This window comes from Temnothorax longispinosus, chromosome 2 (assembly GCF_030848805.1).
Source record: "Temnothorax longispinosus isolate EJ_2023e chromosome 2, Tlon_JGU_v1, whole genome shotgun sequence".
NCBI classification, from domain to species: Eukaryota; Metazoa; Arthropoda; class Insecta; order Hymenoptera; family Formicidae; genus Temnothorax; species Temnothorax longispinosus.
Window position 1 is genome coordinate 17356489 of NC_092359.1, and position 19204 is coordinate 17375692.

General features: G+C 38.0%; 1 protein-coding gene across 6 annotated transcripts in view; it reads right to left on the bottom strand.

Annotated features, from left to right (window-relative positions):
- LOC139808543 (uncharacterized) overlaps positions 1–19204 on the bottom strand; it is a 37074-nt gene that overhangs the window by 6724 nt on the left and 11146 nt on the right. For 2 of the 6 annotated variants that reach the window (XM_071770638.1, XM_071770637.1), the window contains exons 2-4: positions 3716–3788; positions 2977–3056; positions 1477–1711 (exon numbers count right to left, since the gene is read on the bottom strand). In XM_071770638.1, coding sequence (XP_071626739.1) covers positions 1477–1711; positions 2977–3047 — 306 coding nt within the window. In that variant the 5' untranslated portion in view covers positions 3048–3056; positions 3716–3788. Of the gene's footprint in view, positions 1–1476; positions 1712–2976; positions 3057–3715; positions 4182–5486; positions 6217–7702; positions 8296–19204 lie in introns of those variants that run through there. The other 4 variants (XM_071770633.1, XM_071770634.1, XM_071770635.1 and 1 more) reach the window with 4 other exon arrangements.

Sequence of the window (19204 nt, forward strand, 5' to 3'; positions counted from 1 at the left end):
ATCATTCGTAATAATACAAATCATCCGCAGCCTTTGATAAAAGTCGCCGGCACTTCCCGATATTGTCGATCCATCGGTCCGCTTTCCAGGCTTTCAGGGATCCTCGTTTTCCCAAGTCTATAGCGAGTCATCCGCCTCTTTCTCTCTTTCTCTTTCCCTAGTTAATTGACTTCGGCGTCGTCGCTGAATTCCATGTCGTAATTTTTCGTGGTCGACTTACAGGCACGAGTCTTCTGTCGCCTGCTGACTTTGGTGCTGGTGGTGCTGCTGCACTCCTTCCGCGACTTTCGCGTTTTCCGTGGGGCTTCCTTCTCAGGCACTTTAAACACCACCGGTTGCTGCTCCTCCAGCATCTCGCACTCTGCGTCCATCGTCGGCAGCTCCTGAATCATCTCCTCGTCGTCGTCCGTTGTCGATTCCTGGTATCGCCAGTCGACCGCGTCCGTGTCGCCTATCAGGTCTTCAGATTTAACATGCAGAGTGTTGCAGGCCGCGGTACCGTCCGGATAATCTGGCCCGTCCAGCTGGCTGTTTAACTGCGTTCTCGTTCTGGGGTTGGCTAAGCTAGAAATCGCCGGGTCTGATTGACGATCGGGGAGTGCACTCGTCGTGGGCGGGAGTACGATCGGGAGATTCTATCATATAATGCCGAGATTTTGTTTATACAGTTTTTTTTTGCGTTTCAATCGGCCAGCAATTCGGCGTGTTCGTGTTGGTGGTTGTTGTTACGGGTCAGTGGCAGAATTTCGTCGTGTGGTCGACGACGGTTCGGTGTACACAGATTTCTTAAGCAACGGCAGCGGTTAGGGCGATGATCGGGCGGTGGTTAGGTGCTCGGTGTTTGGCCGTGCGTGATTTTGCGGATGGCGATGATGGCGATTTTTTTTTGGTATTTTTGTTTCAGTTTTTGATTAGACGGTAAGACGGCGATGGCGACGGTGAGAGAGGGCGATGGCGTGCGGGAACGCGGATGGGACAGAACGAAAACAGAAAAAATCAAGAACACGTAAAATCATTAGTGAGCGGCAATCGAAGGCGGGTCGATAGAAGTTCTATGTGTGATCAATGAAAGCGAGAGCTCAGGCTGGTTAAAGTACGAGATCAAACAAGAAAAGGCACATTCCTGAATACTGGCAGTCTCTTTCGGAAGACAAAATTACATAATTTTACGTAAAAAATAAATAATCAATCGCGCTTACACTGAAATATATCATTAGTAATGGGAGGTATATAAGAAATATAAATTTGAAAATTTCCAAAGTGGAACTCTTCCTTGAAAGCTGCCGGTTTCTTTTCTACATCTACAAGGTGTCCCAGTCTATCGTTCCACCTTTCATTCGTGGATTCTTCGAAATCGACTTTATCGAAGAATCTCCAGATGAAAGGGCAAGGAAATTCCGAGACACTTTATAATACTTAATAATTATATAATAACAATACACTTCCTTTTAACGTTCGGTCCATGTAGGGCCTTACCTTGATGGCGGTCTGCATGAGGACCGTGGTGGCATAGTTCACGCCCTTGGTGCCGAGATGCAGCACCGCCGTGTAACCCTGCTCGGTCGCGCGTGCTAGGGCTTCGTCGATCTCGGCTTCACGGCGGATTAGCGCGGGATGTACGAAGCGCCGGTAAAGGATACTGGAGCCCTTAGTGGCCGGACTCAGCAGCCACAGCACCAGGATGATTTTAATCTCATAGTAAAACGGGAACCTACGTAACAGACGTTCGAAGCTGTAAAATATCGAACGCGCCAACGCTCGCCGTTTCTTGAAGTTTGAAAGCTTTATGTCTGTTTTTAATGCACGGTGTACGTCATGATATCGCAGTAAAATAAATAAATAAATAAGTGACATTTATGCGTGAAAGTATTATAATATCCGATAATAAAGAACCTCTAAAATCTGTTACATCGTCAAATTAACGGTTTTTTAATTAAAGATATCCAAGTCGTTGGTTCGACAACGACGCTTTCATCTGATCGGAGAGTTCCAAATAAAACTTGTCATGTTTTTAACGTAATCATAATGTAACAACAATAAAAATAGTTGATCGCGGGCAATCGCTGTGCCGTCACGCGGCTGCAATCTACTCGATTCGATTCGCATCGCGAAAAATTCGTCACGGGCGTGAAAGTGAGAGCGGCGTGAAGAAATGTGGTGCACCGATGCCGCGGTGCGCCGGGAGAGTATCGGGCATTTCGACGCCAGAAATACGCGGCAACTCGTTTCCTTCTTGGTTGTAACCCGAGTATGAAGGGAGATCTGGCGCATGATGTTCCCCGAGGATGAGAAAGAGAGAGAGAGAGAAAGAGAGAATAGGGAGGAACGACGGAGAAACGGAGAGGACGGAGACAGGTCAGAAGAGACGTGCGGGGTAGAATCCTCAGAAGTGCATGTAAGCCAATATCTATCTTGTCCGAAATTAGACTTTCGGAATTCCTCGCGACGAGAGTACGGCTTTCAAGACCGCGCGGTTCGCAGCTGGTTTATTGGCCCCTTGCTTGCTGCGATTCCAAGATTCAGCCGATATGTTATGTTACGTATACGCGGCCGTTCCCCCAAATAAAAACGGCGACGCCGTTTACTACATCGTATCTTAGATTCTTTCAAGAATCTTGATTTGACTCGACCATTAATTTTCTTTTAAACGTCAAAAACGTCAAGATGATAATATTTTAATAATGCGCTCGAGGGAAACACGCGATACATGTATAATGTAGAGTTTAACGTGTACTAACGGATTAATATTATATTAAAAAATGAGAATGTTAATTCCGGATTATTCCCAACAAAGTATGCAAATGTAAAAAATTCTGACTAATGCGTGAATGTTTTTATAGGATAGTCTTTTTTCCACGGATGTTTCAATTATCATTCTTTTTAATCCTACCCGATCTAGATAAATCACATACAAGGCTCATAATTCACGCAAATTACGTAGCGGATGAATTTCTACAATAGCAACGTATTTCTCACCAAAAACTAAAGAAGACGTCGGTGAATGTTTCCGCGCATGTGAATAGCGCGAAAACGATCCAGTACATCATCCATTTGACCTGAAACCAAGGAAATTCTAGAGCAATAGATTATTACAAAAGTGGTGCAAAGGAAGACCGCAGACAAATGTATTCGTGATTCATCATTTATATTATAGTTCAGAAAATAGTTTAAAAAAATGACTAGTAAGATGATGAAAAAAATAAATATTGCTCTAGAAAAAATCTAAAAATCCATATAATTTATATATTTTATTATTCACAAAAAGAAAAAAACAAAACGATTCAAAAGACAAAATTAAATTAGGTTCTATTACTGCGAATTTCTTTCTAGCGTAAGTAAATTGTGTAAAGATAAAAAAATATTGACAACAGCTGCGTATGTAGCAACGTAAATACGGCTCGATCTTTATCGGCTGCGAGAAAAGCAAAAGACTGGAATTAAAAGATTTCCAACATTTACTCGAATTCTAACCAGCGCAGCTGTGTTGTGCGGATAACGTTCAGGTGTAAAATTGCTCAACAACATATTAATTAACTAAAGAATTTTTATATGAATATTTCAGAAAATACAAAAGAAGGAGTGTGTCGAAATGTTTCATAGTTGACATATTTTTAACTACGTATTCTAATACTACTACGTTTTCGAGATGTCCAGTTTAAGGGCTATGATCGCATTTGCAAAGCTATTTAGTTCATTATTTATGTTTCTCACTTACGTATTCTTTGACATTTTTCGTGCGCACTGCCTTGTAGGAAGCGTACGCCGGGTACAAGGTGCCGAAGACCAATCTGAAAATCGGATAAAGGATTGTGTAAATGAGGAATCGCGGCGACACAATTGCCAGGAGCACCGTCAACAATCCGACGTTGTTTAACGTAATTTTTATGGGGAATGTTTGAAGCCAGGAACGGCACCAGGCCATCGCTTGTCTCGCCAAAAGCTCGCCGATTCCCGCCCTGTGGATCACCATGATCGGCAATTCGTCCGATCGTGGCACGTCCTTTTCGAAAATATCTATCGTTGATCGGCGGTCATTTCTCGTATCCATCATATCATCAATTTATTTCTCTCTATCTCTCTTTCTCTCTCGCGTCGCGCGACGACAATGTTTCCCTAGTCGTGAAATCTTGGATACTCCTGGAGATCCTACGACGATCGTCGAACCAGCACGACGAGTCGAGCTGCAACATAAAACAGAAATTATTTGAAGGATATTAACGTGCATTGATAATACAGCTATGAATGCAATTTAAGAGGACTCAATGGTTGAAAGATTCGATCAACGTGAGTACTTAGGTACTTTAAGGTCTTGTTAACGAAATTGATTATCGGGTTTGTTAAGAATGAATAAGAGTCCGACGATTGGAATAGTTATAGAACAGAATGACATGGTTACTTCGCTAAAATTAAACATTAACCTAGCAAAATCGATGTAGCTTGACGTGTGCTAATTAGGGGACATTATGACGTTATGATGGCACTTAAATATTCATATAGAAACAATTGACAAAATATAGATGAAAAATTTAAATTAAAAATATACATAATGTCCAGTTTCCAACAATTCACTAAAATATTTGCATTCTCGATTTGTAACATTTGTAATCTTTCAATATATTAAACTCACGTCACTAAAAAAAAACCGAGTTTCGTATATTTCTATATTATTGAAACAAAATTTAAATTGACAAAAAGTTACGCAACAGTATGTTGTGTCCTAATTTTAAACATGCAATTTTACGTCAGAATGTAAGGCTTTCGCATTTATTCAAATATTTTAGCTGTTTGTTCGAACAATTTACGCTTTTTGACAATAGCATCGTGGAATGGTCATCGAATTTGGGATTCCGGAGCAGCGCTTTCAATCGAAGCGCGATCAGTCGATCAATGCCTGCAATGGCCTCGATTGCTCCGGTCTCTTTTAAAGAATTGCGCAAGCAGCTTATTATGGGGATCCAATTAAATACGCGGTATCGCTGATCCGTCATCCGTATCTTTCGAGATAAAAAGTCAGTTAAAATCCACAATATCAATAACACTGCTCTTTATTTTTTCGTATCGTAACGTTGTGGTATGATTGCATTTTAATATAGATCAATTTTACGTACAGTAATAAATTAACAATAAGTAAAGAATTAAATTTATCTTTAATATTGGCAATTTTTGGTGATTTCCACGATTCATTTTGGTATAATTTTTTAAATCCATTTTTATACGCAAGCGGTTTCAAATAATTTTTTCGTAAATTTATCTTTTATATTTACTAACTTTGATTGTTAATCAAGAGCGCAGAAGTTATTTCTTATATATATACATATAGAAACTAGTAAAGAAAAATCTGTCAAATAATCCAAATAATACGTACTAATTACTAACTAGTTAATACCTCGATTCTATGCATCAAAAACACTTGCACAGTTTGTTTCACTAAGCTCTACGAGAACAACTAAACTCTTTAAACGATAAACTTAACGCTTTCTTCTTACAATCCAACCGATTCGTCCGTCAGATTCATCCGCGTCTCGTCTCCTCGAAAACTCTTGTCGCTGCTCCTTCGTGCCCGTTGCGTGCGAGACAACGACGCTTCGTCAGTTTTCTTGTCGTGACGACGTTCTGGCGAATCGTTTCCTGCTCCGTCACCGTCTCCGTCGTGCGTGTCGTTGTTCTTCCCGAGATTATTTTCTTGCGCGTGAAACCGAGCTCCCAGGCGAATGCGCCGCGCGATTCGCTCTTCTCGCGTGTACTTCCAGTTACAGACTAAGCGCGTAGCTGCGTCCGTTCGGGCACCGTCAACGACGTCGACGACAACGAGCTGCGGAGGCTCTATTTTCGCGCCTTAAGCCGCTATCACGCGAGTAGTGCCGCCAAACCGACACGACGCGATGTCTGGAAGACCGGTAACCGCGCGGCTTTCTCGCACGGTGATTCACCTGTGATCATGTTCGCGCCACGAATCGCTTCCGTAAACTAATCCGCACGTTCTGTGGAAATGTTTCGATCAGGTCAAAGCTGTTTATGTACGTCGTACGTTGGAGTAAATAGAAATGATCAAGGCAATTAGGAAACATTATTTTCGAACGGTAGCTATTTCGGAATATTTTTTCGCATTTCTTTTCATCAATTATATTATTTACTGAAGCAATTTGCAATCGAACCTTTTCGATAACATTTAACTAAAATTCTATCGTTTTTCTGCAAGTTTTAAAAGAAGAACTCTATTAGAACCGAGATTAGAACTCACTTGAAAATAAATGTAAAATAGAGTCTTATTGTTATAAAATGTTGAAAAGCTTAATTTCAAGTCTTAAATGTTTAATCACTTTTAATTTAAAAATACTGTTGGAGCTTAAAAATGTTATATAGTATGAAGAGCTTATTTCTGTTCGACACACTGAATAAAGGTCAAAGAGTCTATAGATCAAAGAATCTATAGATGTATAGACGTGGAGAATTTGGGACATTCTGCCTTATACAAATAGGTCAATTATCTGAAACTTCCAAAATGCCTTAAATGTTTTAAGTCAAAAGACGTCAAAGTATCTGCGACAGATGTATTTAGAGGCCGTTTTTCCGCGAGTGGGTCATCTCCGTACGTGCCAGAGAGCCGAGTTAATTATATGCGCCAACCTAGATATCACGTCGGTCGAGCTTTATCAAAATAAAAACCGCGATTTAATTTTCTAAATGACGTATCGTTTGTTTAAATTCAGCCGAGTTATAACATAAATCTTAAGCACACGAGCTCAATATCGGTCTCTCCTGAATAAGTCATGACTACAAAAATACGAGATGGGACAATATCGTTAATATCGATATTTTTAAGCAAGAGACACGGTAGTGTCTCTCGCCAAGTGTACGCGCAACAATAAGATACAGACCGTGCATCTATACGCGAGCCGACGGGTTGAGAGACCCTTAGATTATAGATACTATACACGACTCTTAGACACACACAATAATACGTAAGTCAGAAGGGAAACATAACAGAAATACATATTATTTCTCCTGAATATCTCATATGCGAACATGACGTTCTCTCAAAAGTTTCGACAGCACTCTGGAGGTCTCCGAAGTCTCTGGAGAAATAAATTAAACAACGAATAATGCATAACAGTTATAACTTGTGTGTTTATAACTTTATGAATTAATGTTGTATATTGTTGGTTAATTAAATTTTATTGTACACGGTGTGACTTCGAAAAACGATACTCCAAACCTGACTTCTCTCGTTCGGAGAGCACAAGTTTCCTTGTAGGAATAAAAACAATGGCTGCGTTAACACGAGTTGCTAAGTCACTTCGTCAAATCAGCCGAGCGAATTAAATTAGCACGTTAGCGTCAATTCTCCGCAGATCGAGTGCGACAGAGAGGCTCGCGACAAAAATTAAAACCGATGTAACGTCAGCGAATTCGATTGTCTACGTCGCAAATACGCCGGAAAGATGGCACCGTGATGTCACTCTCGATTTCACTACCACGAAAAAACTCAAGTAATTCTCTCTATTTTGTATCGCGTTAAAAGTATCTGTCAATGCCTCCAATTATTGAAAAAATCTCGTCTGTTAATTACAGCAATATAATTCACTTCATATAATTGAAAGATGTGACATCGAATTGTTATCATTGCCAATTCTTACATGCGAGATATTTTTTTTAATAATTAGGGTACCGACAAATATATTAATATCACAATCGATCGTACCTCCGCGTGCGATACCAGATTGTGACGCGGATACGACGAATACCGCGAAACTGGACGAAGTCTCGATTCGGACTGCGATCCGTGCACGAAATCGCAAACGATCGCCTGCAGTCGCAGGTAATTCGATGATTGTCACCAATGCCATTCTGTGCCGAGGATTATGTAACGGGGCGTCCCTAATGCGCATCGTCCGCGGTGAACGCGATCGTTCGCGGTGTGTTATTCACGCCCGGCCGCTTCCGGTTCCGGTTCCGATAGATGAGCCCACATATGAGACGTCCTTTCGATTCGCCATGGGGTATCGGAACGAAGGAGCTAGCCGACTGGCAATCGTGCGATAAGACCCCGACGATTTACGACCGTCGCGATTCCGCCGCGGCCATTTACGAAATTGAATGTCCACCTACTGGCCGACGTTCTACCGTAGAATTATCTATCGACCTGATATCTCGTAAAGGAGGATCCAGCGAATTTTACGCCGCTTTTTTGTCCCTACTCCGACGTTATATGTCTTTGCTTCTTTTCAGTCGTACATTTCCGCCTGAGTTTGCGCGAGGTTTATGTCAAAATTTTTATTACACCTTCCTCTAATCTCTTTAGGAGATAACGCGGAGAAGTAGCTTTCAATTTAATGTGTCTGCGGAAAATATTGCCATTTTCGTTCATATTTTTATTATTGACTTGAAAAATGATTATATATTTGCTATGGAATTTACTGTCAATTTCTTAAGTATGATATGTTCGTTACTTTCTCGTTATCGGATACTTTTCTTTAAATATAAAGTTACTTTCATAGATTAAATTCAAATTGACATGTTGCTTACAACATTACGGCTCCACGCAGGTGTTCGTTCACGCGAGAGAAGCGATGGTAAAAATATCTCGTTGTACTTTGCTACTCAAGGTCGCGCAATACTCGAAAGTTCCGAAACCAGCTGTTGATACTTACCGTCGTTTGCAATTCCAGTGACTCGCAAACGCCGGTGCAGTTTGATGCAGTGTCGTTCGTGTGACTCAAATTATCTGCTAACTTTCGTTTCGCTAAATCATTTTCACGTAAATGCAAAAATAGTATATAGACAGCATAAACGCTGTTGCGAAAAATGATTTTTCATTCTCGAAAATTTTTTCATTATATTCTACTTGAGAGAAATGAGTTACTAAATTAGTTAATGTAAAATAGAAGTTTGATCAATCCGATCATAATATTTATTACTAAAAATAAAACCAGTTTTTTTTCTGTGCAAAAAATCTGACAAATTTTTCAAGGAAAGTTTCACACTGAATGTCGAAAAATCTAGCGTTACAGATTGATATATCTTTACATAGAATATCATATAAATATCTTGAAACATATTACAGTATAATACAGTATTATTATGATATAAACAATGGTATAAGCTAATAATAAAATAGTTTATCATTGCGCTCTCAGCCTGACTTGCGTCGGAATTGTGAGCGTGATTCGTGTTGATTGTTTGCTTGTCACATAAAACGTCGAACGCGATTCTATACCATTGTTAACGCCATGCGCTTTCATGTATATTAATGTCGACGACATGTAACTTTCCCCTTTATCGCGGCATACGCATATACGAGGTGGCCTCGATCGCGAGTACGGCTATTCATATGTATCGCGAGGTCAAGATCATTGTCGTTCGTTTGTGCATATCCTGAATTCCGTCACGCTTCGTTTAACCTCGACTATCATCTTCAACGTGATAACGAAGTTCCGCGGAAAATTATATTTCTGTTTATGTTCCTTCTCTGGTTTTTCTAATAACGTATTAAATGAAATGTCAAAGATCTTTAGCTGCATCAGAGATTTTGTCGATTCCTCGGATATGTTTTTAACAATTAATGCAATTTTAATGTAAAAGTTATCACTTAACACAGCTTTTCGATTTACAATAGTAAATGTTTTCCGATAATCTGAAATTTTGAATTGTTATTAAAACAAAGAGTATTTTAACAATAATAAGTGAAACAGGACCGTTGTGATATATATAAACAATTAGAGAGAAAAACGTCAAATAGTATTTTAAATTGGTAAAAAAGAATTATTTCGATTTTCATTTTAAATCAATTGTTTTGACATTTGTTTTGACACTATTTGTGTTTTAATTTGCAATATCCGATAATTTTTCATTAAAGCAAAATTGGTTTTAAATGAAATCAAAGAATTTCGATATATTAATATCCATATGGCTTATCTAAAAAATAAATATACAGTAAAATCATTAAGGTAGTTCTCTGGTCCTTGTACTAGAGAAAATCGATTTTCTATAGATTTTCTTGAAACTGTGAATATACGTTAAGGTAGCTGTCTCGTCAGGGCATGTATTAGATAAAGTTTTCGATTTCGGTTTTTATATCAAATTATATGATCAGCTTTGCAGTCGATTTTTTCTGTGGCTCCTTACCGACTATTTACTCTAGAAAATCGATCTCGAAAATCACAAATTTTGCATTACTTCATACAGAAAAGAAGGCTCTATCACGGTTTCAATCACATATTTTCGTATTTTTCGATTAGATGAAGTGAGAAAAAAACATTGCTTTTTGTACATTAGATTTCGAAGAATCCGATGCAACCATAAAATATATAGGTTACCGGAGATTTCGCTGCTAATTTTTTAGTTTATTTTAGTGAAAATGCGGTAATCGAGCAGACATTTTTTGGTCGAGGTGAGGTTGGGAAGACTTGGCAACGCCGCTGGCTAATCACTGTAGTTGCAGGTTATGGGGCTCGTCTTTCTTAGCCGAATTGGATAGTGATTGACACCCCTGTCATGCGTTTTGAAACCCTTTCTCAGTAATTGTCAAAATTCAATCGAAAAGAAGATGTAACCTCACTTGTAACCTTTCTCGACGACTCGCATGATCAGCTGATCAAAACGGAGTCAAATGAGAAAAATCACATAATTTGGAAAAAGTAACATACTTTGTCACGTATGAAATTTTACACCATAATTCATAAAATTATTTTTCCCTTAGCAAAAATTGCCTGAAATATATTTCTGAACGTGAAAACCTACAAACAGTCACATGACTAGCACGTAGCGAGACAGCTACCTTAATTTAGGTGTGCTTTATGTGTGATATAAACTTCAGTACCTCTTGCGGTATAAAAAATCAACTGAGCCTCAAAGTTTCAACTTTTACTAAATTTTATAAAAATTAATTTAGTAAAAATTGAAACTTTGGAGACTCAGTATCTCGATTTTTATACCGCAAAAGGTACTGAAGTTTATACCACGCATAAAGCACACCTAAATTAACGTACATTCACAGTGTTTCAAGAAAATCTATAGAAAATCGATTTTCTCTAGTACAAGGACCGGAGAACTACCTTAAAGCATTAGGAACAAAGATATATTTTATGTGGAAATGTATGTCTGTTTTAAGACTAAACGGCTGTAATATTTAAGACCATTAAATAAAGTCAAACAAAGTGTTGATTGTTTTACGTTATTTTCACGTTATATCCACTGAACCAAATGAGAATTTATTTTCATTATTTATTATTTTTTATTAACAAGAAAAAACACGTGACACAGATATATTAAGCGGAAGTACCTTGCAAGGAACACGGGCAAGGTTACCGATAAACTGTAAATGTGGCGGCAGTAAGGTTTAATGTGTGGCGAGAATGGTTATACTGTCGAATAAAATTTATTTCACTATTGTATAGCACTAGACAACATCTGTGTGTTGCCATTGTGCGTAAAATAAATTCAGTGCATTGCGCCTTTCGCGGCAGAAGCTGTTTGATGTGCTGAGGAGATGATTAATACGCTGAAATTGGGACTTCCGTTACCGCAAGATGTAGAAGGCATGCCATGATCAGCGATGCGACTAGAATACATTATTTAATGACTAACAAATATTAACTAATAAATATTTTTATGTAAAAATATTTATTAGCTTTTGCTGTTATGTGTACTGTAATTTTTGGCTCGCTCTATATTAATCACTTTATTAGTCACGCTTATTAACCGCTTTACATAAATGCATATGTGTACGTGTGTGTGTCTTACTATCTATAATTACAGTTCATTCTGGAACATTGATAGACAAGCGAACAAAATGTAACAACGAGGGCGTGCGGTTATTTCGGGACGAGGACGTAGAGCATTAACCTAATCTAACAATGAATGCAACAATGATTTACGAGGACGCCCATTTAACTTATAAGATCTATCAAAAATTATCTAATACGATACTCTTAACTATCTTTTTATTGAATATTAAACGATATATGTGATTATGTGCAAAAAGCAAAATCAACTTTCGTAATCAATTTTGCATGTAATATTTCAACCATTTGCCAGATATATTATATATCAATTAAAAAATCAATAAAATTATCATATCCACACTTTCTGCTACATAGTTAACACAGTATCCACTTTCTTGCTTATTTATAATTTATGGCACCAATTCTAAAAAAAAAGAGATTGTGTCCATGGACGTCAAAGTCAGGATTTCTGGGTTTGTGCCAAAGTGGCTGAGCGTTGCCTACTCGGAATTGCAACGAGTCACGGGATAAATGCCATTCCATTATGCCGCCAGCTCATCAACCTTGAAGCGTCACACGATCAAGCCCGATAACGAAAACAAAAGGAATAAATATCAATTTCCTCGTTTCTAACTGAAGGTCCTTCTTTGATTAGAATATTTATGTACCGGCGTAGCAGCAATTTTACTCTGATGTTAAACAATTTTTAATTTTTTATTAACAGAAATACAAATATATAACTACCATAAAGAATAGTTACATTTTCCATTCTTTGTAATCAAACTTCGTTTTGTTGGTTAGGAATTGTTTCTGAACGTCATTTTCTTATTATTTATCTTTGTCGTTATATCAAAAGCAAAAAATTAAAATTTAAACTAAATAGACACTTGAGAAGAAATTGATATAATGCCTCTTTAGAAAAAAATTACACTGTGAAATATTTTCTACATTATATTTTATGCATAACTTATGATTTTCAAGATATCTATTTTTTACACATGTGATATTAATGCGTGATATATATTTATTTGTGTTAACTAAACCACAGATTGCAACAGTTTTGGCGTATGACACAATCACCTGTTACATGAGAAAATATTCGCAGCTATAAATGTAATTATGTTGGCGCAATAATTATTTGTATGTATCAATAATCATTTTAAACACTTTATTCGTAAATTTTAAAAAATGAGCAAATTTTTAAATATACTAGCTTTAATTCAATCGCTTAATTAGCCTCTGATTTTTTCATGTTATCCATCAGAGAATTAATATCGCAATATTCAGTGATGAAGTTTATTTCTTTCCAAACTGCGTATGTAAAAAGGACAAGAATATATTTAATGGATTATACATACAATATTAATCATATCGATTACAATTCGTGATTCTTAAAGCTGTTGTGTAAAAAATATGCATCTTGTACAATCTTACATAGTCTAATATTTTTCCTAGTCGATTAGCTTCACCGTAATCTTTCTTCGAGATATATTATTCGGATACGTTCTAAGAAATTGTATTGCTTCTTCAATATTGATATCAAGTATCAGGTTAAAATGTCGTAATTTGTTAAAATCCTTAAAAATTGTAATATAGTATTTGATTTAGGAACTCTACTGTTCTTTTCCTCGTTTATTTCACTAGTTCGACGCATTCTTTAAAACAAGTATAAATATTTCAGGATGTTTCAAAAAGGATGGGCGAGCTAGATAGATGACATATCCATCTTCTGTTTGTTGTAAAAGTTATATTGTTCGTTGGTAACGAAGGTAAGGATAGTATGAAACACTACGTAGAGGATTGTATTGAGACAATGGAATGGTTTACTGTATTAGGAAAAGATAGTAAGGAAAGGTTGGAAAAACTTTGGAACGATAAATTGGACACCACCAAAGCGGAGGTATTGTTGAAAGTTGTTAGGGAAAGGAATGCGAAAGAAAAAGAAGATTATAAATATAGAATATCAATAAGCTGTGAGATAGGCTGTGAGGTTAGGAGATAGTGCAATAAGAAGCAATGATCAAAGAATATTGTGAAATAAGTTAAATAAATAGGTTAAGTTATATTTTTTTATTTATTTTAATAGGTTATTAGGATAGTTGTGTGTGCGAGAATGGAATGCAGGTATGAGTGAATAAGGATTTATTGTAAACCAAGTCCACTTTCTGGCTGTTTTGCTAAAGTTAATATATATATATATATATATATATATATATATATATATATATATATATATTGTTCGTTGGTAGGAACCGAGGCAATAATAGTTTTCAACAATGGCCCTACAGATAAAAATTGAGTAGATTTAAGTCGGACGAACATGCGAGCCTAACTCTGGACATTTGAAAGCCATAAGGCAGTCCTTGATTCGAAGAATTCAGAAATGCATTGCTTCACCAGATGAAAATTTTTAACATCTTTGAATTTGTTTCTTTTTTAATTTTTAAAATTCTTTTAAATAAATAAATATTAGTATGTATAACGTAAATATTGAAAACTTATTCTTTGAATCTTAACTTGACATTAACCTTCTAACGAAACGTTTTAAGAACATATTTTAGGAACATTTTTGTCTGTCTTAATGAGAAGAACATGACTACGTATAGCCCGCCCAACCTTTTTTAAACATCTGTATAAATTTGAATATATGAACGTTTTTCAATAATTTATTAACAATTTATATAATATGTAGAATATGTATAAGGAAAAAATTCGCCAGAAATTCCATTTTTTGGCCAATAACTAAATAGAGAGAACCAACTATTCGTCAAAATCTTTTAAAGAAACGTTGTTCTAACCAAAATCAATACTTATCATAATATCAATACTTATCCATAAATAATTAGCAAAATTGTTACTTGCAGAAAAGAGTCACGTTTAGTGCGTACGTGGAAGAAACGTCCGTGCGAGATCTGTCTTGATGCTTGGCTTTCGGCGATACATTGATTTTTCCGGCTCTGGACCCGGAAGAGACTTAAGTTTTTTCTCCCACTTACTTTTTTCTTAGAGAAGGGAACCAAATAGGCAAGCTTATCAGTTTTACGAGTAAATATTATTTTGACTCGGACGTAGACCTACGTATGCACACGGAGGCTTAAGGACGTTCTCCGGCCATTATACTAGAGAAAATCGATTTTCTTAGAATTTTCTTGAAACTGTGAATATACGTTAATTTAGGTGTGCTTTATGCGTGGTATAAATTTCAGTACCTCTTCCGGGATAAAAAATAAAGATACTGAGCCTCAAAGTTTCAAAAAAAAAAATTTAAAATTTAATTTTTTTTATAGTTTTGGCATTTTTTCCTTATAGAACTCGACGAGAGGAGCAACTTTGGTCCTTTTGGCCAACCTCGTATCTCTTACCGTTTGGCCTGGAAAACCTTTTCATTAGTAAAAGTTGAAACTTTTGAGGCTCAGTATCTTTATTTTTTATCCCGGAAGAGGTACTGAAATTTATACCACGCATAAAGCACACCTAAATTAACGTATATTCAGAGTTTCAAGAAAATCCTAAGAAAATCGATTTTCTCTATTATAAGGACCGGAGAACGTCCTTAATAAATATGATAGTTATATCAGAAATTAGGAACTTTTGATCTATGATTTTATGGTTTTGCTATGATTTTCAAAGATGAGAATAAGATGACGGATCACAGATATTATTATTCGTCATGAAATACTTTTCACAGTGAAATTCTCCGAGTAATATAAAATAGATTTGAAATAAGGAACTGTTCCGCTTCTTTATATCGCTCTCACGGCTTGGACGTAATTTTCAGAGGCGGGGGTAGAAAAACCACGGATACCGTGTTAACGACCGTTACTCGCTTGAAAATCGGCGCGTGGAAATTGCGCGAATAATGCACCGTCGCCGGAACGAGCACAGGTGTGGCTCGCTTGGGCGGCAAGAAGCACGTCATGTCGGTTCGTCCGGTAAAATCGTATCGGGAAGGAAAAAAAAGTACCGAGAAATGTCGAGGCGATTCGACGCGTGCGTTATTTCTATTCGGTATCACGAGAGAAAGAGAACGGAACAATGATCCGAGTGTGCCTTGGCAGCGACGTACTTCGTTAGGCAGAAGAATCGAGACAGAAGCGACGTAGAGATGCTACTTCGAAGTCGTTGCAGAAACGATGTGCACAGCGATGGCCTCAATTGCGACCGTTTGAACCGTTCACCAGCTGATCGCTTATTAGCAAAAGGCAGTGCGGGTAAAGAGTAATACTCGCTGGATTAGAAAGTACAGATCTGATCCAACGAAATAGCTCGCTAAATCTAACAGCATCCGAATGCTTCTGAAAGAGGTCTCGACCTATCTTTCTTTTTTCTCTCTCTTATCAGCGTCGTTCTCTCATCGATTCTCTTGGATCTACGATTTATCTTAAGGACATCGTGATTAATCCTAGTCGTCTGAAATATTTTCGCTGCTTTATTCCAACCGATTCCCATTAATTCAGTCTCGTTTCGCATATATCTTATTTTTCATATAACATATTCAATATAACATTCCTACAAAGATAAAACGTAAAGATAGTTATAAGTTATAATAGCGTGTCTACATCCGTAAAAGAACTACATGTGGGATTTATCTGTCGCGCACAAAAATCTACCATAACTTTCCGTAGCATTCAAGTAAATACTAAGAGAATACCAACACTAACAATTTAATGATCGAAATGCATACATATCTCTATAATTGCACATAATATATAGTTCTTAGAGAGAACGAAATATATTATTAGCAAATAATATCATATTATTACGAGCGTGATAAATGATTCCCCAAGCTCGAACTTTCTACAATTCAACTTATATAGCAACGAAACGCAATACCCTGCACATCTACGATCGCAAAGAACTAAAATCTCTCGATTTCGATCTTTGTCCTCACACAGAGATCCACAGAAAGTGTATCCTTCGGGTATGCTCTCGCACGCGATAGAGCTCACTTTCTCTCGACCCGATTGTCGCGCTAGATCGCTACCGCGTTTTTTATTTCGCGGCCAAGCAGTCGCTTCGTGGTTGGTCGATTTTGTGCACGCCCGATCGGTTCCTTTATCGTCACGTCGAAGCGGCCAGCCCCAGCCGTAGTGCAATGACCGGTTAAGTGATTCGACTAACGTATTCTAAGTGGCGGTTCAAAGAGAGGCGCTCGTTTTTCCTCCTCCTTTCCTTCCTCCTTGGTGCCGAATAAGTTACTTTTTCCCTTTCTCTTTCTCGACGTCCTTGCTCCTTGGAATTTTCATAAGTCTCTCATGATACACCGATCGTCACTGTTGATCCCTCTTCAGTCTTATTTGCGACACTACCGCCGATTCAGATGTAAATCACTACGGTCCCGTCGTTGAAGAAGATTGTTATGCGAATCTGTTGTCTGACTCTGGAGGACATGTCGCCAATGGGGATACGATGATCACTAAATTGCCGCGGATAAAAGATCAAAGGGTTGAATTTAAGTGGTGAACGTTTTTCTCAGTCGGCTCCCTTTAATCTCTTTTACACGTTGTGCTGGTAACACCTCGTCACTTCTGCGTATAAATTACGCGTTCGGTTATTCGCGATACGATGCGAGTTAATAAATCTTCCATTCAGGTCTGAACAGGCACTAAACCGTTCGCCGAGGCGACGCCGACGTGTGCCCGGGATCAAGGGTACGACATTCTGGCGTCTACGGCAGCGTTGGTTCCCTCGTCAGCGGCATCGTCTTTCTCTCGAATGCAATTCTTGGATAATGACGATGATTGATCAGCCTCAGTGCTGATCGAACATTCGTGAGAATCCGATGGAGAGACAGTCGTCGCGTTTTATTCCATCACCGTTACCATCGGTAATATATTCATCATAGATTCCTCTGTTCAACGATGCTCACAGCCATATCTCGATTGTAAACGATAATGCTTGCGTTTTCTTAAATTTCACGAAACAAATTTTTATTACTATAAATTTTTAAATCCGAGATAAAACGGTCACAGACTTGTCGATTCGAATATTGTCATTGTCACTAAAGCCTTGCTTTTGCGTTTCCAAATTCGATAAAGCAGTTTCTTCAGATAATCTAGAACATTGTTCTATTTTAAATTCTGAAATCGGAGCACTGGGGTAAAAGTTTTACCGATATCTTCACAACCTGGTTTACTCGGGTGTTATCGTTGACGTCCTGCAAAGTCTTGCATGCGCCGCTTGATTTAGCAATTCCTTAAAATAATTTAGGACGGCATTGTTCTATTTTAAATCCTGAAGCCCGTGCGTCTCGAGATAAAACTAATACATTGCCGTTGGATATGGGTCTGTGACTTGATATTCTCTCGAGTCTCGTGGTTTGTGTTCACCGGTAAGATTCGTTGCGAGATATCTTCATGGATGGTGCCAAACGGTACCGACCTGAGTCCGGAAAAGCCGCGCGCTTTTGACGCTAACAAACCGAGCTGTACGCCTTGCACTTATCCCGGGACCAGCTTTTTGTCTTGTGAGTCTGTCCCACGAGCGTCGCGGGGCTCCAACTGGAAGCTAGCCACTTCTGCGCTTGGGTTTATATTTAAACGGCACAGAGCGCCGCCGGCCACGTCGACGTCGACGTCGACGTCGACGCATCGTCTTTCCCAATGCGTCGACCGGACGTCGAGAAGAGAAAGAGAGAGAATGCGTGTCGAAGAAAAGAACGCGTCGAGAGATATACCGGATTGAAGAAGAAAAAATCTCCGCTTTCGCGAAGCGAAAACACCAAGATATCGTGATATGTTGGCGTAGTGAAATATTGAGGCGATGTTTAAAAGAGAAATATTATTCGAGAAGGAAGGGGCGAGTTTCGAGAATTCGTATACCTATGAATATACAGAGTGCGAATGAAAGATGAGACAGTTGCATAATAATTCTCGGAAGAGATACCATGCTTATTATTTTGGGACATTTTCTTTTTCTTATTTGTACTTGCAAATAATTTTCAGGGTACAGAGTTTCGACTTTTATAAATGTGCGATTATGTTACTCTTATTGTTGTCGCTTGGTGATTTTTTCGGAATTCTGTAACACACCACTCACGGCGTTTTGGCACAAGATACCGTTTCATGCACATATATACAGACGACGCAGTGTAAAACGTCGGAAAATTCGTGCTAATAAAAGAACGTATAAACATCGATACCGCAGAATCGCCGACCTCCCACGTTGGTACGTATTTATCCGACACTTCAAACGGGACCAGCTAGGGGAGTTCGCACATGGTGAACGTTTAACAGTTTGCAACGCAAAGAAAGGATGACAGCACAAAGCTGCCTCTACAATTGACGAAACGCATACGTGAATATCAATTATCATCGCAATTAATAATTTAATTATTAAAATATGAATTGTTAACAGATAATGACTATTATTCTCTGTTTAATTCGAAATCTTCCTTAATGAAATTTTAATTGAATTTAGTCAAAGATACGTGTGTTTGTAATAATATAAAAAATTGAAAATTAACTAAAGCCCACTAAAAA